The sequence below is a fragment of the Coenobita brevimanus genome, chromosome 101 (assembly GCF_032717465.1).
Source record: "Coenobita brevimanus isolate Jiangsu-jjx chromosome 101, ASM3271746v2, whole genome shotgun sequence".
In the NCBI taxonomy this organism is placed as follows: Eukaryota; Metazoa; Arthropoda; class Malacostraca; order Decapoda; family Coenobitidae; genus Coenobita; species Coenobita brevimanus.
This window is the reverse complement of record NC_137054.1, coordinates 55937203-55958996: the sequence shown is the minus strand read 5'-3', so window position 1 is coordinate 55958996 and position 21794 is coordinate 55937203. Positions and strand designations below refer to the sequence as shown.

Below are 21794 nucleotides of genomic sequence, written 5' to 3'. Positions count from 1 at the left end.
AATGGTTTCATGGCATACAGGAAACCAGTAGGCTTGTCGCTCAATGTAAAGCCACCTGTAAAGGAAAGAAAAGCAATAAGAAGTGACAGGAAAGATGGGAGAAATAGGAAGAGAGGAGGGCAGGCACAGAAGAAGAATGATAAAGGTGAAGGAAGAAGTAGGTAGCACCACGTCAAGTGAGTGGATGATGGTCGCCACCACCTACCACTAACAATATAATATGTTTGTGATTTCTTCCTCCGCTGGTTATTAGTTAGGGCGCTGGCATTACATAGGCTTGTTTGAAGGGCTAAAGGAGTTACTAAGGAAAAACAGGAACGGAGAGCACTGAGCCAGGATGAATGCATACCAAGCCACAGTCTTGAGAGGCAGCTTCAGTAACGTTGTAGCTACACCATCTTGCCTAAGTAGTCCAACACACACACACACACACACACACACACACACACACACACACACTCGCTAGTCGTGTTAGTCCGTACTGTAACCCTCTCCCACCACCACCAGCCCCACAACCACCGTCCCCCACCCCGCTCCTCACTGGTAAATAGTCAAGCAGCAGCAGCAGTATACACAAGTGGTTGGATAGTGGAGAGCCACTTGGAGCCAACCACCAAAGCATCGTCGCGTGTAATCAATCGTTTACCTGAGCAGTCTTGTGGAAAGGTGAGGTCTCTTCACTCCTCGGTCACTGTTAAGGCCTTAAATATGGACGTGCATCTTCCTTAATTACTACTGAAGCTCTGTGTATCACTAAACAATATAAGCAGCTTACCTGTACGTCTTTTAAAAGAAACCCAAAGATATATATATATATATATATATATATATATATATATATATATATATATATATATATATATATATATATATATACCTGTATATATATATATATATATCTTTAGCTGGTGATGGAGTGCCGTGACGTAATATGTTGGAACAAGAATAGCCTTCATTATCTTTCGTATATATATATATATATATATATATATATATATATATATATATATATATATATATATATATATATATATGTATATACATGTATGTATGTTTGTATACAGTATAGCTTTACTACTCACTGAGTCACCAGGCACCCCATCAACTCTTAACATGTCTGCGTCTAACTGCCATTATAAATAATTTGATTTGGGCATGGTAGCAACACTGACTAAAATATATATTTATATACATATCGTTCAATTTGCCGCTTCTAGCTATAAACATAAACTAAAATACAATAAACTTCTTCTGTCAGTTGTTTTCAGGTTCTTGCTCACTCGCCTCTTCTCTCAATAAATCAGTGTCACACTAAGGACGTTCTCGACCTGTTCTCCCGTATCCCCTGACTCTCCTGCCCCTCACCTCTCTTATATACGTTCGGTGTTGTCTTCACCTTCCGCTCCTCCTTCCTTCAAGAAATCCTGCCTTCCCATCTCCCCCACAACCGTACCTCCCAGGCCTGCCCCTCAAAACACAGTCTCCCATTAAACTCCCGCCGTCACGTTTAGCGTTGTTTGCCTGTGGTCTTTTGTCTCAAAGCTTCATGCATGACCCACCCTGAAACGCAATATCACGTGTTTGTTTGTTTGTTTCTCCTACCTTGATTGTTGAATTGCTTTTTCATGTACAGCTCTTAGACTATTAATGGAGCATATTGTGTAGAACATAGTAATTTTCAGAGGAAGGTCCTCACTGTACCAACTAGTTCAAGGATCAAAGAATCGTTCCATTTTTTTTTTTCAAAGAACTTTTATCACTTTTTTTTATTTTCAATGCATGGATGAGGGAGCCATTTTCGTGCAGTGTGGCCGATATGGTAGCGTGTGTTAGTGTGTCCGTTGTTGCTTGTTTACTTCCCTTTGCTAATCTCACTCGCTTTCAGGTTAGCCGATATTTTTGTATGTAGCCATTCCTGTTTTCTGGGAATATTTTGGCTGATGTAAGCAACTTTTTGCCGTCACTGTCTGATCTGGAAATTTTGCCTTCGATCTTTACCTCATTTTTTGAGCTGCTGCTCCTGATATGACAAACTGAAGTGGTGATGGCAGCAATTACTCTGCGCTTTTCCATCTGGACATCTGAAGTGACTGAAATATCTCGGAGAAATTAAGAACTCAGCATCTCTGTTTTGGTGCTGTGCTTATCTCAGTATTCCGAGCACCAAACGGCTGTTGTTATTCATAATGTTCAATAAAGGTAGGCTACGTTACATTTTGTGTACTATAAAGCTGGATTTTATCTAAATATTCAGTACTGAAAATAAGGAATATCATTATCTGTTTGCCATTAGGATTCTCGTCAGCAGACCAAAGCGTTGGGTTATCAACGATGTAATGAGTAACCCATCACCTGTCGAGGATGATCTATTGCCCTAGAGCCATTGCAACGTTTATTTCATACAACCAGGAAGTCGGTGATTCAGATGAAAATCAGAAATCGGCAAAGATGTACCAGTGTGAACGAACAAACTCCAGCCAATAACTCTGCTCTCACCCTAGCCAGTCGTTGACCTCTGTTTTCGAGCTGCATGGTAATTTCATCTCTAGTGTTGTAACTATTATTAGCTGTACTAAACTTGACAGAAACAATTATTATACAAAGGCCATACCAGCCACAATCATCTCTGCATAAAAAGCACATAACCTGATGTAGCCGATCTCAGCGTCTTATCCTACACGCGTGTAGCAAACTCTTTTAATCCGAGGCATTTCATTATATACCATTTGGAATGTAGGCCACACCGCTGCGGAGCCTTGGTGAGTCTGGTCATGGTTTATATTATACTGACGTCAGGATATTGAGATGTCGCCATCAAACTAAAGATAATTTATGAAGTAGACTTGCCGGCCTTTGGCTTCGACGAATCATGATATTGAGTTAGGCCTGATATGACTTTTGACATTTCACTTGATCTTCCGCATAATCAGTAAATATGATAAGTCTCATCCAGACCTCCAAGTTTACGGTTTTTTTGCAACTATCGTCTTACATGGCGGACAGATGTATTCAAGTTTGTCTTACCTAGTTTCCTTCATTTCTTGCACACAACTCTGTATGTAGGTCAAGAGAGCACACCTTATGCAACTGGTGAGCCACATCCACGCCCACCGCCACACTCCCTAGTGTCACATGCACAAGTTCATACTTGCCTACTGTCCGCGGTACTTGCGTACTCAGGGTGATGGAGTCTGGTTCTCTCCGACTAGGAGAGTGTGTTTTCACCCGTTTTTTTTTTTTTTTTTTTTTTTTTTCTGTTAACAGGATTACTAAAAAATAAAAGCGCTGTTCGGACCAAATTTGGTAGGTAGATAGCCCACAACCCAGGGAGCAATCGATTAACTTTTGGGACCGATCCGTATTGTACTACAGATTCTGGATTCCGAATTACGTTTCACTTGTCGGAGAGATGCACTCCATGACTGCCCCTCCAGTTTGAGAGAGTGGCCTGCATCAATAACTCAGCCTCCACACTACCGACTGAGTTGTGTGTTGTACTTCTTGAACTGAAGCAAGTACTCACAACCAGAACTGACACCCTTACTGTAACGGACTATTTGCCAATCTTGTCTGCGCTTAACTCCTTACATCACAACTGTAATGCACCTGTGTCTGAGGCCAGGTATAGATACAACCAACTCCTTAATAAGGATATCAATGTGCACCTTGTATGGAGTCCATCTCCTGCTGGCCTCCGCATGCATGACCGGGCAGATGAGCTAGCTAAAGCCGCTGTCCAGTGAGAGACAGCTAGTTATAGTTTTGGTTTGTCAATCACCAGTTTGAAGACGGTCACCTTCTGGAAAAGAGGAAACAACGAACCGGACACGAGTCTGTCTGTTTACCATTACTCGCTGATTCGAGAGAAGCTCCGGTTTTATAGATCACCAACTGAGTCAGCAGACGCCTTGGTGTTACCACTGCTGGGCGTCGATTATGTTGTAAATATCTCTGGCAAGAACCAGGTCATGCAAGAGAAACCTTTCATACACACTGTGGCATTATGTAATGCAGTGTGAGAATATACAATAATATAGGGATCCCTCTGTTACAAATTTTGTGAATATGTATAAATATACATGATGATGTCCTTTGGAAGATTCTCAGCAGACATCCAGACTTCCTTACTGTAAGTGAAGTTCTGTGCCACACTGGGTTCTGAGAATCCTTGACATTTCATAAATACTTATAAGTTGACAATTAATTTTGTACATGAAATAGCTCGTCTAATGTGATATGCTAAACAAAACATCTTGGGGTTCATATAATGGACCCATTATGTGCCTCTGTAAGTGTTGAGCTTCCACCCACAGGATGGGTATGGGACATACAGTATAATAAAGCTGATCAAATCAACCAGATCTCTGCACACTGATACTACTCGCAGAATGGGCTTCATGCAGGTAGTAACCATGAAACTTAAAGTGTCAGACTGTAGGTATTAAAACATTTGACCAATATACAATGGCATAATGTGGATAGTTATAACCAGAGACTCTCAGCATATGAGCTATTTACCAGCCATTTTGACGCTACCGACACATGTGCAAACTTTAACTGAGTACATGACAGTTCTGATTAACAACATGGGTATTGTAATCGGTCAGATACAGACATTTGCACCTACCTTGTAGCTTTCCAATAGTTCAAGCGTCTAGTTATCTCCCTACCATATAATTATGATGGTTGATATGCTGAATGGCATCATATTGATCAGTACAGCTAGAGGCTTTCAGCTTGACAGCCATGTGCAAGCTATTTTCATACTGCTGACGCCTGCACACTGAGCACAAATTCGAATCACCAGCACGTGTCACGCAGTGTATATGACACCGCCCCTCAAAAACCCCAGCCCCACCCCCTGCCGCCATCACCGGCCACTATGCCGCGCTTCACACCGCAGAAAACTCATCATCAACCAGCATCAGCCACATATTCCCGGAAATCAGATATACAGTACATATGAGCTGAAAATTGAACCACATTAACTTTGTTCATGAAATGTCATTTATGGTATATAAAAGTTCTTGATATTTTATAACGATTTACAAATACTTCATTACAGAAAGAATATATCTTTTGATACTATGAATAATGGTCCTAAACTTTGATAAACATTTCTACAAGTACCGGTATGTGCCTGTAGACATCTTCATGCCTAAATTATTACTCAGTTGAGCTCGTCATGACAACTATAATCCAACGCTGGTAACCTTTAACCTGTGAACCCGGACGGTTGACCTACAGTAGACTCACCTCGCACCTGGAATTTGCCTTGATATTCACCTCAACCTTCACCTAGACTCCTACAGTAACCCTTGACCTTCACCTGATCTACCAACCAACACCTGACCTTCACCATGTCTCCTAGCCTTCACCTGATCTCTACGTGACCCTTATCTGCTCCTAGACCTTCGCCTGACCTCCTGATATTCATCTGACCTTCACTTGACTTTCATCTGACACCTGATCTTCACCTGACATTCTCCTTACCTTTACCTGCCCTTCATCTGATCTTTACCAGCCCCTCACCTTACCCCAGACATTCACCTGACCCAACTTAGACTCACCAGGCATTCGCCTGACCCCGACGCTAAGCTAACCTAACCTACACTGGACAGCACTTGACATACCTGACCACGACGCTAAGCTAACCTAACCTACACTGGACAGCACTTGACATACCTGACCACGACGCTAAGCTAACCTAACCTACACTGGACAGCACTTGACATACCACCTGAATCACGTTATTAGGTGTGACTCACGCCGACCCTATAAACCCTAGTTGCATGTTGACTCAGATGGAACCTCATATTGACCTTGATAGGAGCTTAATTCACAAATGTAAGTCTAGTACTGTGCTATATCTGACACCTAGTATGGTATTTGGATGCTATATCCCATCTTGTAGCAGAATGTTAATATTTATGAGTTTACGACTCTCTGGTAGGCCTCCAATTTCTGACCTTACTGGATTATTGTGGTATTTGTTCTGACCTTAACGTGTGTCTGATACTGTTACTCGCCATGTTTTGTATTCTCTGCTAGATCCGTCTGTACACTAAATCAGGGCCTTCCCTTGTATTGTTTTGACCTGTTTCTCAACCTATGCAATATATATATATATATATATATATATATATATATAAAGAGAGAGAGAGAGAGAGAGAGAGAGAGAGAGAGAGAGAGAGAGAGAGAGAGAGAGAGAGAGAGAGAGAGACGGACAGATCGTTGTTATCACAAGTATAGCGTTGGTATCTTATATTATCCTTTGGCACTATATCTGATTTGTTTCTCTCGAAATCGTTTTTTGCTTCGCCAGTACAAAAACTAAAATTGGAACGATACATAAAAGATTATCTGGCGTGCAATGCTGGAGGTTGCCGCCGCGGCCTAAAACACTGAGTGACCGACTGATGTGTCACGTGTTTTGACCTCAAGGCTTCATGAAGGCCACTCCAAGCTACTTTTATTCATTTATATTTATAGAAATGTCGTTTTGTCAACTGAATACAGATTTGAGGGGTTTGGACAACACCCGGTATTTGTACATAACATTTTTTTTTTCGGGGGAGGGGGAGAGGGAAAGAGCACACTCATACCTATTAGATATCTAGTTATTTTCATATCTGGAGTATACCACAAGCAAGCCTCAGTGTTGGCCTATAGGCTTCATATAACAACATATAATCAACAGCATTGCACTGCAGTATTGTCAATACTCCCACTGTTAGTACTGTTTAGGCTGCGTGAGCGACAACATCAGTAACGCAATGTATTTACCCCGAAAAACTTACCTTAAGATAATTTTTCCACCTCACTACAGGTGAACAAAATTCAACCAAATTATGTTGATGTCGCCACCAAATTTACGACAAAGCCGTGCGTGTATGGTGAGGCTGCTCTGAAGCACTAATACAAATTCTTATGATGGAATCTTAAACAAGGGAGCGCTCTGATTGGTCAAATGCTGTAGTGACGAAATCCAGCGCCCACATTTAGAACTGCTTCGGCTGTTGACTGGACAAACCTTGGAACAAATGTGGAACAGGCTCAGGTTCTGATTTATCTGTTGTTCCACATTTCACCGAGAAGTTCGGGAGGCAGCGCCATGACCGCAGTGATGTTATAACCAGTTCCATATGATCTGTCTGACTTCATATGATTTTCTTGCACTCATTCTGACCGCATAGGATTTTACGTTAATGTTCCTGACGCTGCATTTCCCATGACCCTGCCTTACCCTTCCTTAACAGTGATTTTCCCTCTGATCTTGGGTATTGCCACTACTCGTCCCCGCCTCGTGAGGGACGCTACTTGCATCGTAAAAGACTTTGTAGTTACTTGTAGAGAAGTTATATATATATTAGACTTGTGGACGAGCGGTTGTTATACTTGAGTAGCTTTGTAAGTAGATAATCTTCTTTCCCATTTGTCATTCAATGACAAGGAGAGGTAAAGAATAGTATGGAACTATTTTTATATGTCTTGGAAGTATTAACAAGTCTCTCACACAGAGCGAAGTATAAAGTAGAGTCCCGGGAGCTATCTCCCTGTCTCGCTCTCTCTGTCTCTCTCTCAAGTTGCTAAGCATTTCTCCCTGCGACCTGTCTGTTCTATGGCTAGCTTCCTTCTGAGCTCTCTTTCCTAAATTCTGGTGAAACAGGAGTCGTATCACATGTGTTCCCTGTGATTGGAAAGTTCTAGAAGCCTGTGTGTGAGTATGTGTGTATGTGTGTGTATGGTCAACAAGGCTTTGTTCCTCTGGTGAATTGCTGACAACTAACTGACTGGCTACTTCGTAATCTGTTGTTAATTTCTCTTTTATTCTTTCTCTATCCGTAGATTTTATCTCACTTGTTACTCCAGCTATAACTATTTCCTTCACAGGGGCGGGACATTTTTCAATATTAACTATGCAAGTTCCCTTTTTCAACTGAACTTCCCCATTCATGTGATTAATTATGAATATCTGAGTTTGTCCTTCGTCGTTCGTATGACATAATGCGTTTTCTACTGACAATCCCTTTACTTTACATAATTCTTCTAAGACAAGAACAGTACTATTCCGTAATTTGCTCTTTATGGTAACCTTGTATGAATTAGGTGGTATAACTAAATCATTAGTGAGATGGGCTGGAAAAATTGATAAATCAGTACTGTTTTCTGGATCACTAATTCTGGAGGATGGGGTTGGTGGTGGGAGTGGACCTATACACTCATCTGTTTGTGTATGTTTGTTTAGGCCTTTAATATTACCAATTCTTTTTGGCTCACTTCTACCAATCGGTGAGGGCTCTGAAGTTATTTCCTCTATGAATTCATTGTCAAAGTCTATTCCATTCATTTGTGGGAGTATGGTTATGTTCTCAGCTCTCATGGATCTTAAGCCCAGTAACATATGAGCTTTAATTGCTAAGTTTTCAACGATATAGAAAAATGCAGAGAATGGTCTTGTAGTTTCTGTGAAACTGATATTTAATCTTATCATACCTTTCACTGTAATCTCTTGTCCATCTACTGTGTATAAATCTAAATCAGCTTCATCCAGAAAAGTTACTTTCTTTTTATTTTTAAGAATTCTATTTAGTTCTTCATGTGTTATTAAGTTCACTGGAGAGCCTGTATCTAAAAATAAGGAAACGTTTTGATCCTCACATACAGCTGGTATCAAGATACACTCATTTCCCAACATGCCTCCTATGTGAAGTTTAGCCTTGTTCTTCTTTACGTTTGTTCGTTTTTTGTCATGACTTGGTCTTCCCCCGATTTCAACATAGACACAATTTTTTCTACTGTTTTGCAATCACTAGTCCAGTGCCCTTGGTATCTATGATGCCTACAGTAAGGACCAAATCCTTGTGTCTTTTGTTTGTCCTCTTTTGCCTTGATAAAGCATTCATACCTTGTGTGTCCTGGTTTTGCACAGTAATGACATAGAATGGACCTATCCCTTGACTGTGACATAAGATGTGATTTCCCATAAGAAGTGTTGTTTATGGCGCGAGACCTGCTCGGGCTGCGCGAAAACTTATGAAACTGCCTGTAGCAAGGCGTCTGGGATCGAGACCTTGTCATGTTTGGTTGTTTGGTTTGCCTGCTTTCTGGTCGCGATCGATTTTGTTCTCTGTTTGGGGTCGGTGTTGATGTTTTCACAGCTGATACTGTCTCAGGTACCCTCATTCTACCAGAATGTGCATGTGTGTCGACCATACCTGCTTTACTGCACTGCATCTCTACCTCGTTCATTAAGTCTAGCAAGCACATTCCTGGGGTGTACGCGATCGTCTTGGCGATCTTGAGGGTCCTATCAGGTAATTTACACAAGGCAGCTACATAACCAATGATGTCCACGACGAGGTCTGGGGACATCTTTCCATCATCTGTTATCCAATTAGAATTTTCCAAAGTAACTAACAATGTTCTTTTGATTGTGGAGACATCAGCAGTTATTTCACTGAGCACATGGTTTGTAGTGTGCTCCCTTACAAGATCTACAATTTTATGTAATTCTGGAATTATACCTGGCAAGAAGTTCATACCTCCAGAAAATTTCTTCAAAAATTCAGTTTTAAATTCATCATATGTCCTAGCATGATGGAGCTTGTCTGAGCGAAGCAAATTGCTCGCTGGACATCTTTCCTGGCTTATGCAAGATGAAAAAATAGCAATTTTCTCTTGTTCATCTAGTATGTGGCGCTTGATGAACATTTATTCGCACTGACTGACTAATGAAATGACATCAATGCAATCTTTGTCTGTGCCAGAGAATTTTGGGGCAGTTTTATCCTCGTGATACACAAACACTTGAGGTGTGGTTGTTAGATCAGCGGTATTTGTTTCTTGATTCATTTTCACTGTTTGCTTTGTTAATTCAACTTGGACGTGTTTATCGTTGTGTGAGGGAATGGTGGAATATGTACGACCTGACCGGTGAACTCTGTTAAGTATATTGGCCTTCGTGGGCAAGTCAGCGACAAAGTCCGCACTTGCTACGTCAGAGGGGATTTCCCACTCATCATCTGAAACTGCCGTATTTGTTTCTTGATCTTTAGTGTGTGGTGAGGTTTGTACAAGGGGTGGGTTGCCTTGGTGCTCTCTTAATTGTGAGTCTGTTGTTGTGGCAAATTGTGTGTCATCTGGTATTAACGTGGGTGGTGGCGAAAATATTCCTGTCATTAAGATATGGTGTTATGAAATACGCCTCTTGTTTATTTATGTCCTAACAAAATAGATGAGTAAATAAGTTGAAATAAATGATAGATAGTGAGTGTATAAGTGTATATATGGAAATAAGTAAAAAAAGTTGAATATTGCTAATTTTAGCACTGAGAAGAAATGAGTAAGTATAATTTTACCCACTTGATACAGATCGTAGAGGTGTGTCGATACAAAAGTCGATCTCGGAAGAAAAATGCAGGTTTGATTGAAGATCTCTTGATAATTCTAGTGCTGTGTTGATGGACGATATTACTCAGGAAATTCCATGGCCTGGTGCTTGTGGTGGTTAACAGCTGTCACAGGCAAACCTCAGCATAGAACGTCGAATTTCCAACTTAATTGTGAAAATAAATGAGTATGAGTAGGAGCAATGTGAATAATGAGTAATGAGTAGTGGGTGAGAGGTGCCTGGTGTCAGTCACACGTTGCTTGGCATGGCAGACTCGCGTTGTGATGTCATCTCAGCACATGGTGAGGTCGGCTTCCCACACTGGTAGCTGTGGTGAGTAAATGAGTAGCGATGAGTAACTTGAGTGAAGATGAGTGAGTAAGATGAGTTGTGAATATGGACTTGGTATTTGCTTCGTCGTCTTGACCTCTTGATTCCTGCGTCAGCGTTGGGGGTTGGGTGGATGTAGCAGAGAGAGGAGGGTGAGGTCTGGTGGTTATGAGGTATGAGTCGTGTCTCACTCTTCGTTTGTTTGTTTTGTTTTTCTTTGTCGATGTTTTCTCGGTCCTTTTCTCTTGTGATTTACTCGTTGTAGGATGAAGACTGCCGCTACTTGTAGGTGCGTGTAGAAGATTATACAGACGACTCGTAGAGTTGTTACTTGTAGTTGATTGTAGATGGTTGTAGTTCGCTGGTTCGCCGTAGAAGTTGCAAGATTGTTTGTATCAATATATTGTTAAACTACTTGCAAGGCGTCCTGTGACCTCTTCACCTCTACATCAGCGTGATGATCGGGGAGTCAGAGGGGGCTGGTTGGAGAGAACTGTCAGGAGCTGGTTGTGAGAGGTATTCTTGTTTTCAATCTTGATATTTTGTAGGAATTCACTGTTGATTCATAGACAAGGTTCGTATATGTTCGCTGCTACCAAATGTCATAAAAAGACTTGGTAGTTACTTGTAGAGAAGTTATATATATATTAGACTTGTGGACGAGCGGTTGTTACACTTGAGTAGCTTTGTAAGTAGATAATCTTCTTTCCCATTTGTCATTCAATGACAAGGAGAGGTAAAGAATAGTATGGAACTATTTTTATTTGTCTTGGAAATATTAACAAGTCTCTCACACAGAGCGAAGTATAAAGTAGAGTCCCGGGAGCTATCTCCCTGTCTCGCTCTCTCTGTCTCTCTCTCAAGTTGCTAAGCCCTTCTCCCTGCGACCTGTCTGTTCTATGGCTAGCTTCCTTCTGAGCTCTCTTTCCTAAATTCTGGTGAAACAGGAGTCGTATCACGTGTGTTCCCTGTGATTGGAAAGTTCTAGAAGCCTGTGTGTGAGTATGTGTGTATGTGTGTGTATGGTCAACAAGGCTTTGTTCCTCTGGTGAATTGCTGACAACTAACTGACTGGCTACTTCGTAATCTGTCGTCAGCTTTTCCTCAGTGTAACTTGCAAGATCATTTCCCATTCCCAGGCTCGCATAGAGCTGTCTGTCTATCTATTTATCTATCTATCTATTATGATTTGTAATTATAATATGGACTCATAACACTTGTAATTTTTTTTTTTTTTTTTAATGCCATAGCAGTTCTGACACTGGTAATCGTACTTAAGACCCTCCTCTTTAACTAGGCCTTTTTTTTTTTTCTTTAATTAGTACCCATGCGTAATACCAACCTTCCCTGAGGTCTTACATTTGACCTTGTTAACTGCCGGCTCCATTTCTCACCATCCCGTGTGGGAAGCTTGCTTTTGACTGTTTAACAATGTCCCTCCATTTCAGCCTCCTTATCTGTGATCACACGTGTAGCCCATCTGTGCCAGCCGGCCTGATCCCAACCAACCCTCCTCCAACAGTTCACCATCATAGAGTTTGAGCACGACACGCTGCGGATCCTGCTGGACTACCTGCACACCGGCTCCTGTCCCCTCACCTGCTCCACCATCCCGGGGCTTATCTGTGCTGCCGAACACTACGATCTGCCAGAGCTGCTCCAGGCCTGCTTTCACCACGCCAAGCAGTTTTTGCGCATTGAGGTGGTGAGTGTAAGGGGTGCGAGCACAGGTGCAGTGAAGGGACGGACACACGGGAACACCAGGGACTGAGGGTCGAGGGAAAGAGGCTGACCAGTTACTTGCCTCCCTCCCCTCCCTCGATGATCCCCGGGCAATGACTCACTTGTTTCATTACTGTGATGTGTGTAAGTACTGTACTCTCTCTCTCTCTCTTCCTGTGTGTGTGTGTGTGTGTGTGTGTGTGTGTGTGTGTGTGTGTGTGTGTGTGTGTGTGCGTGTGTGTGTGTGTACACTGTATATAACACTATATTCTTTGTCGGCAAATTGTGTAGGTGAACTGTTGTTTGTATTAGTAAACAAGCGAACTTATATAAAAATAATGATTTCATATGTATCAGCAAATTTTAGGTAAGTAGCTCTGAGGAGGCGACATGCGTATCTGTCTTTTGTGTAAATGGTGAAATCTGAGGGTGTGTGGCTCCATCTGGTAGCGAGTTTGAAAGCATCAGGGAACGAACTACCTACCTTTAGCACAGAACCAGCCATAAGCAAAGAAGATGAAAGTTAGCAACATTCAAGTGTGTACATTGTCGTTAGTTGTGCATGTAAATTTTCGGATGAGTATGAAAGTTGCAAGGGTATATGTAAATCTTGTATGTTAGTGAGCTTTATGGAATTATGTAAGTGAAAATGGCATATGTAAATAACCCTGAAACATGTATGTAACCGCGAGATGTGTACCTGTACGGTGTGGTTGAAAATCAGCTGCCCTTCCTTGAGATGTTCCAGTAATGTTGTCCTCGGATGTGTAAGTACTTTTGCTCTTTCAGGTGTGTAAGTAAGAGCACTCCATGTGTTACTAGTTGGGCCTGCCTCTGAAGTAAGTACATGCTTCACTTGTATGCTTTGATATTGCAGTGATTTGATCTGTCAGTAATTGTTAATGCAGGTCAGGGTACCAAGCCGTCCACGTATGTTGCCAGCAGCACAGCCAACAAGATGTTCCATGTGCTTACTCGCAAAGCTATGTGTAGTTAAGAAAAATACAGACGATATAAGAACCATTGTCCAGTTTTGCATCGATTAGAGAACATGGTGCGGTACTGTTCAGTACATCCAAGTCATGAATCTATATTTTCAGCATGGGTTGACGACAAAACAAGGCTTGGTAATATCTAAGTAAACTACTTTATTTCACTCTCATCTTAAATGTCGGGACCAGCTGCCCAGTCCCGGGCTCCTACGCTCCTCATGGGGTAATGTAGGATTGGGTGATGGATGGATGGACTACTTTATTGCCAGATATAACTGTTAACAATAAAAAGAGGGTCCCGGAACGTCAGCGTACTTAGGACCGTCCGGCCACGAAACACCGCCCCTGGAAAAAGAATGATCTGTTGATCCCTACTAGCTTAACTTGACATGAACCAAAAAGTTTGAGACTTGACACATACACAAATGTTTGCCAGACGGACGCACCTGATCTATCTTTGCCCTTTCAACATCCTGCTTCAGAGAGCACTTGTATTTCTTGCCATACTACATTAACTTACAGAATGTAAAATTCAGTGCTGGTATCTTGACCGTATCTGGAAAAGCGTCAGTGGAATATGATCAACCCAGGTAATCCATGAGCAAGGACTGTAAGCCAGCAAGCTCGGTCTGATTTGATTACCAACTGTAGCATTTCCTAATTATTACAGTCTTGTTTCATTCCTCAGAATTGGGTCTATACTTAAACTGTGTCGTAAACTCTTTGAAGGCTATAAAACTGGCCCATGAACGCAGCCAGCTCGTCAAAGAGAAGTGTGGTATTTCAAAAATCATTCGATGAAAACCATCCATGATTCTCATCACGTCACTGTTACTAATAGTTTCTTTAAACAACATTTTCGTGTTGAGATTTATGACAGACAAACAATGTTATTTGTACACCAGTTACCCGTGTTCATAAGAGGTGAGTGGAGTGGAAGCTGGAGCAGAGTTTCCCTAGTCGTGTTTTTTTCTAAATCAGTGTAACAATTGTGGAGGTTGTGTGGTCATCTCTCCTCACCATTTGCTAGACCTTCTTCACACCTACTCCTCTCAGCAACTCACCCAAGCACAGCAACTGATGTCAAGCATGCAGCGCTTTCCCTCCACGTCGTTATTTTGGGGTGACATGTTAGATCCACTGTGAGACACATGCAACAAATTTCAGTCATTCTGCCAAGTCATTGTAGATTTTGTTGTTAATACGAATAATAATTATATGTTGTTATTTTATTTAAGTATGTAAACTGCACAGTTGGTGTCGATTGAATCTGACATATCCTCGCTGTGTGATGGCCACACGACGTGTATCTGGTAACCCGACATACTGTGATCATACTACTACAGATGCCACTTACACACTAAATAATAGACTGAATATATTAACCAGCCTTACATACATAAAAACTCTTTTTATGCTACTCTTAGCACAAAGTTTTGTGAGTCCACATACAGACGGAAGCAGCAATCGGTGTGCCCTTCAACAGATTAAAACCATGGGCCCAGTAAGTCTGTCACCTTCCACTGACTTCCATCGTCTCACTGTGAACTCATCCTCACGCTTTTGTGGGATATGTTTCAGCTTAGAGTGCATGGACTGTTGGCTGGGTAATAGTTTAGTCTACTGCTTTCGATGATACATAATGGTTTTGTAATGTAGTCTGTGTACGAGCATATGACTCCCAGTAGTATAAAAACATCATATAAAAAATAATACGTAGACTCATAATTAAACATCTTGTGATACATGTTTAGATCTCGTGGTAGTATCTGTAGCGCAGTTCGTTCCTAATATGGCTACCTTTTGCTCCCGTTAATTAGATAATAATCAAAGTGACAGTGTTGGTAACCTAAATAAATCAATGACCCGAGTGCGTCTGATGTGACCTCATTTACATAAAAGACGCCAAGGCTTGATGAGACCTGAGATGTTTACACCTAGTGGACCTGTCACACTCACGTCATCACCCTTAGTCCCGTGTGTGACCACATCTACAGTTACCACCACCAACAGCTGAGCATTTCTGCCTGCAAAGTTAAGTATCTCTACAATTTAGTAGCCAAGTCTGTCTTAGCTACGTTGCCTATCTGGTCCAATCCTCAGAACTTCCACCGTGGACTAATACACTCCTCTGGTCCTGCACTTTTCAGACTTCAGCTGCTTCAGTCATGGCAACCTAGCCACCTACTTGTGTATTGTACCTATACAGAATATTACTTGATTGTATATTTCCTAGTTTACGAAAATGACATGTCACATTTTTTGTATAAATAGAAATACCTATGTAAGTAAAAATGATGCTATGTTTTACGGTTATATTATGGTTATAATATATTCCAATGGTCACTGAAATGTATTATGTACTGTCATTGTTTATGAAGTTTACCTGCGATGAAACATTGACTAAAACGTATGGACGGCCTTACTACCCTCAGGTGTGCAATATGCTGACCAGTTTGGAGAACTACTACTGGCGCTACACCTCCGCCTCCGAGCTGGTCAACATGATCCTCGCCTTCGTGGAGACCAGGGCAATACAGGCGAGTGACTGGGACGCGGTAAGCTCTCTTGGTTTAGATCGAATTGCTCTGTGTCCAGTTTTCTCCGAGTAGACTATAATAAGCTTTCTTTGAAGATGGTTGTCTAAAGCTTTCTTCGTGCGCTGACTGTTCCTGTGATTTCTTGCCGATGGTTGTCGTGAGCCTTCCTGAAGAGTGCTGCGTTGCACCGTCTTCCAGAAAGCACCATGGACTGTATATATATATATATATATATATATATATATATATATATATATATATATATATATATATATATAATTTGGTGGACTGATCTGTCTTCAAAACAGTGTTATATATTTTAAGTTTTCCTCTTGATGGCGGTCTTGAGCCTCCTTGGATATGGTCACCGTGAATTTCCTCTGAGTTGACCGTCGTCAACATTTTTATTGTATTATATGAATGTTTCCAGATTCCTTTGATAGGGCGCCAGCTGTATGGGATAACAGGAATCTATTGAGGGGCTGTGAGATATAATATATGTTAAAGTACACCTTTGGTGGGTGAGGTGAACAGAATTTGGCCAGCTTTTGGCACCTGAAATGTTGGATTCTTTAGCCGTAAGTAGAGCCTATTCTTGGACAAGAATGTTGACGCAACCAACGACTGAAGCTTGTGTATGTTGAAGTTATGTTTTTCTGTCTGGCTTCTCCACACAGACTGAACTGAACATGCTGAGGTAACAATGACAATTAATGAAAAAAATTATCTTTATGAACATCATTGAGGTAAATTGTGCTCATTAACTCTGGAGATGCCAGTGATGCTGAGCTATGTGAGAATGAACTGGGTCTCACTTCACAGTTAATTAAGTTGTCACTGACTTGGCTGAGTTGCAGCTATCTGAGGTGATTTTTTTTTTCTGTTCCCTAGGTTGGGCTGAGTTGTGTAGACTGGTTGTGGTAATCCTGTGCATTTAAAGATGACTGACACCCAATTTTTTCTCCCCCAACCTCCGTCCGTGTGTCTGGCCATCTTTTCTTTGTAGTTTTCCTTTTCCTTGATATATTTCATCGGCTGCATCAGTCTGTCCTCAACACTGGAACTCGGTCCTGTACATTCCCTCCCTCCCTTGCATACACACCTTACTAATCTCCTCCTCCCGCAACCCCCCTCTAGTACTGCTTTTTTGCACATTTCAACTCGTACCCTCTCCTGTACATATCTTCCTATTCTGACTTTTGCAGCCTCTCCCTCCTTCCCGTCCGCCAGCAACATTCCACTGCATAAACACATTACTAGATCAAGAATTCCCTTACCTGAGCCTCAGCCTCCTCTCCTTGATGATTCAGTGTTACACTACCTCTCCTTGCTTTCTCGTTCTCCAGCCTGTCTCATCGCCATCAATCCCTTCTGCCTCCTCATCCCAACCATGATGCATGGAAAAACTGACTGCAGACTTCGCTTACAAAGGAAGAAGCCTTGGAACACTGAGGGCCGCATGATTTTTGTTGTGTCTGGCTGTGGCGTTGCCTCGTCTCAACAATAGTAGTTCAGTAAAGTTTGAGAGTAGGTCACGACTGTGCAGCACTGTTTATCTCCTCTATTGCATAGAGGTATCAGACAAATGTACACTCAGTATTGCTGTCATAGCACTGTGGCCGTTCCCATCCTTCTTCCCCCAACTATTCCTTTACGTTTCACAGCCATCTAGGGAAACGTCTGCATTTTCTTTTCTCCGCCATGCACTCGCTCGCTGTGTATACGAGTACAATTCCCGCCATCTTAACCACCTCCACTTCAGCTGAATGTCGCCCATTTTCACTTCTGGTCTTCTCCATCTTGTATATTGGACAGTTTTACTGAAGCTAGCACACCGTAATTCGCCTTTGTTTCAAGGCCATAGTTCTTTACTGAGGCACCTCATATACTATAATTTTATTTCATCTACTGTAATCCCAAAGAAATATTAGATGGCAGTATTTAAACCACAGCTTGCCACCAGATATTTGGTGCACAAAAAAATCAGTGTTCATCACCAAGGCAAACGTTGATGCAGAAATGCTAGAGGCTTTCATAAGAAGGAGCAAACACTTCGCATTCACTGAAGCTACAGTTACCAAGCACTACACCTGAGGAGGCACAACACATTCACGACACATACACCACAGCTGTTTACACCCAGTACACATATAATTCAAAAATATAAAGCGCTCCTCAATAGGTAGGAATGTGCACTGTAGCAGCGGGAAAAAAATGCACGGAAAATGTTGAGGGGGAGAGGAGGGGATACGGAGTTGTTTGGGTGAGCTGGAAAGTGATGATACTGACGGTGGCTGTGTGTGTGTGTGTGTGTGTGTGTGTGTGTGTGTATGTGTGTGTGTGTGTGTAATTCACCGGGTCGGTCAGGATCACTTGATGGTCGTGATCGTCAGCTTTTACCCTCCCGGAAGGGAGCTGAGAGCTCATATAGTCCGATCTATGGGCAAGGCTGTGACCTTCACACACGCACACACCCGTCCCCTTGCTCAAGGGGGACAGTAACCACCCACTTCGTCAGTGAAACTTTTCGCAGCCTGAGCGAGGCGCGAACTCCCGTCCACCAGTTGGCAAGCGAGAGCGTTACCACTGCACCAGCGAGCGGTGTGTGTGTGTGTGTGTGTGTGTGTGTGTGTGTGTTCTTACTCCAACTGATGATAGGGGAGTGAGAGTGAATGAGAAAGTCTGTTTTTTTGCAATACATATAAATTGTTTCAATCAGAGTGAGAAAGTCATACTGATAAGCGTTGAGAAAGTGAAATGAGTGAATGAAAACGGGAATATTTGTGCTGATACGCAGCCGAAAGATAGTTGTGCATTACAAATACTCTCTTACAAGACAAAGTGATACACAGGTATACATGAAGAATGGAAAGCAAACTGCAATTAAGACAAAAGAAATGACTGACATTGAGTTAGGTGATGGGTGATTGATGCCAGAGGTTTTGGATACAAGAGCTTTCAGAGGAATGGGGAGTGGCCTTCCCGATCACTGTGTTGTCCAGGCAAAGATCAGAGTAAAGGATAAGTGGTACGTTGAAAGGAATGCTAAAATTAACTTTGCAAAATGTAATCTTTTATACTTCATAACAGCTGACTAATTTTTTTTTTGTAAATGATGAAAAGATCGTTATTACCTACCAGTGCAACATGGAAAATAAACAGGTGTGCTTTAGATGGCTTCTTTGGTAGAAGCAAGGCAGCTTTTTCTTCCTGTTGTTTGGTTTCGGGTCTCCATAATTCGACCACGGGCTTTAACTGAGGCTACCCATACCCTAAACCTGGATGTGGTTGAAGGACTGACGGCTGAACCTATTTTGCTTTCCCTAACAAGTACATGTGCACTGAGCTATTTGTTTCTACTTGTCTGAGCAGAAGATTCTGTACTTTAAGGAATGGTGATATTTAAGCTTGCTTTTTTTAAAATGAAATACATGTGCCTATGGGTTTCTTGGTTTTACTATATAGCTGCAGTGCGTCTAAAGTGTTAGGGAAAGTTACCATAACAGTAATTGTTGCTGATATTTTAGCTCTCCCTCGCTGCTTCCACAAACTCCTTTTACTTTAACAGGTATTCGAGACGCAAAACTTCCTGCAGCTGTCAGAGTCTATGGTGAATATGATGATGGCCAGAAACTTGGAAGTGAGTGAGATCACCAAGTTCGAGGCCATGCTGGCTTGGGCTAAGAACCGCATCAAAATGAAGGGTGCCTCGAAGGTGGACTCGCGTGTGGAGTACCGCTGCATCATGGAAAGGCTCACCCGCGAGCTCAAGCTGTACAGAATTTCACCTCAGGATCTCATCAAGGTACTGAAGTAACAAGGGCTTCGCTTATTTGTACTCACATCCATGCTGTTATAGTATTATAAGCCTACATGTAACACGGAAGCACATGTAATCCTCTGTAATTACAATGTCTGCACAATAACTCTGATGGTGTACTCGTATGATGAGTGCATCGTGTGCCAGAGAAGTTACGACCGAGATTTGTAAATTTTTCAGATCGTGCTACCAAGTAAGGCTATCAAGAACGAGAGGATCCTGGAGACGCTCATGTTCCAGGCCAACTCCGGGATGTACCGCATCAATGACTCCGACTTGGAGGCCTGCCAGCAGCGCCTCCAGAAGCAGGACTCCAAGTTCAGCGAGTGGGAATCCTTTGACTACGGGCTATAGCGGCGGACCCTGCTGCGTCCCCCAGGCCACTCTGCACCCAGAACCTGAGGAGGACCAGACCGCCACTCCACCCGGCACCGCCATCACGCCTGGGGCTCAGTCCTCACACGGAAAACTTGACACTTCATCACATAACTTTTTGATGCTGACTTCTCATATGTAATGGATTATGGTAAAACGTTATTTGTATGTTATATGTACTTTCAAGAGGAAAGTGGTGCTCCTATAATGATTTCCAGTTGCTGGTACGAGTATTACGCTCTGCCCTTCCATTCTGTCAAAAGACAAACGAATGTTTTGATTTGATTCTAGAATATCTACGTACAGCCAGTGTTACGAATAACCAGAAATTACAAGTGGAATGTCAAAGGGTATGACAATAATAACACAAGTATATAAGAAAGAGCTTAATATGTAATATCTAGTTTGTAATCAATTGCTTGTTGAACACTCAGAAGATGGGTACTAGACTGCCACAATCTTCCCTGCTAACGTGCCTGAGCGAAGTCGGCAGTAAACTGGCAGGATTCAGTGCTTCCACATTGCAGAACCTTCGTTATGAAAGTGGCGTTACCCTGACCTGACCTGACCTGAGGTGAGGTGAGGTGAGGCGTGCGGACGCCTCCATCACCATCACCTTCATCATCATCGTCACATGCCACTCCACGCCTTGCCACCCTAGGATCAGGGTGGCAACAGCGCCATACAGAAATCTCGAAAAATACACAACTCAGTGGCCTTATTTCACGAGGAAACTAATTAGAGTCAGTAATGTTTTTAATTTAATCAGCTCGTGCCATGTCCATCCCAACCACTGTACAGTTAGCATGTCTTTTCTATTATAACTTTTTATTTTCATACTTTTGATATATATATATATATATATATATATATATATATATATATATATATATATATATATATATATATATACATATATATATATATATATATATATATATAGATATATATATATAGATATATGTATATATATATATATATGTATATATATATATATATATATATATATATATATATATATATATATATATATATATATATATATATATATATATATATATATATATATATATATATATATATATGAAGTTTTCATATCGCAATGACGAATGAGAAATTGTTCTTCGTTAACCTGGTGTAATCAGCTTCTTTTTTTATACACATACAGTGCATCAGAAACGTAAGAATAACTTCCTGGTGTTCAACAAGCAATGAAAAAAGTATATTCATATTGGAAAAAAAAAAAAAAAAAAACGTCTATTACCAGTTTTGATGACAAGGAGAGAAACCGGAGATGATCACTATGATAAAAACAAGAATTGCTCATAATTTGACAACAGCAGGATTGTCAGGCAGCCATCGCGCCCACCCTGATGTCCTGTGTTCCTCACAGGCACCCCTGCCAGTGGACACTACAGTAGCTGTACAGGCCCACACCACACCACACCACACCACACCACACCACACCATACCATACCATACCATACCATACCACACCATACCACACCATACCACACCACACCACACCACACCATACCACACCATACCACACCACACCACATCATACCACACCACACCATACCACACCATACCATACCATACCAGACCATACCACACCATAC

At 41.7% G+C, this 21794-nt stretch overlaps 1 protein-coding gene across 1 annotated transcript in view; it reads left to right on the top strand.

Annotated features, from left to right (window-relative positions):
* rsh (Rap GTPase activating protein radish) overlaps nucleotides 1–20151 on the top strand; it is a 126722-nt gene extending 106571 nt beyond the window's left edge. Inside the window, exons 16-19 of the mRNA XM_080284535.1 lie at nucleotides 12246–12428; nucleotides 15873–15977; nucleotides 19546–19782; nucleotides 19978–20151. Of these exons, the coding sequence (XP_080140661.1) occupies nucleotides 12246–12428; nucleotides 15873–15977; nucleotides 19546–19782; nucleotides 19978–20151 (699 nt within the window). The remainder of the gene's footprint in view (nucleotides 1–12245; nucleotides 12429–15872; nucleotides 15978–19545; nucleotides 19783–19977) is intronic.
* The last annotated feature ends 1643 nt before the right edge of the window (nucleotides 20152–21794 follow it).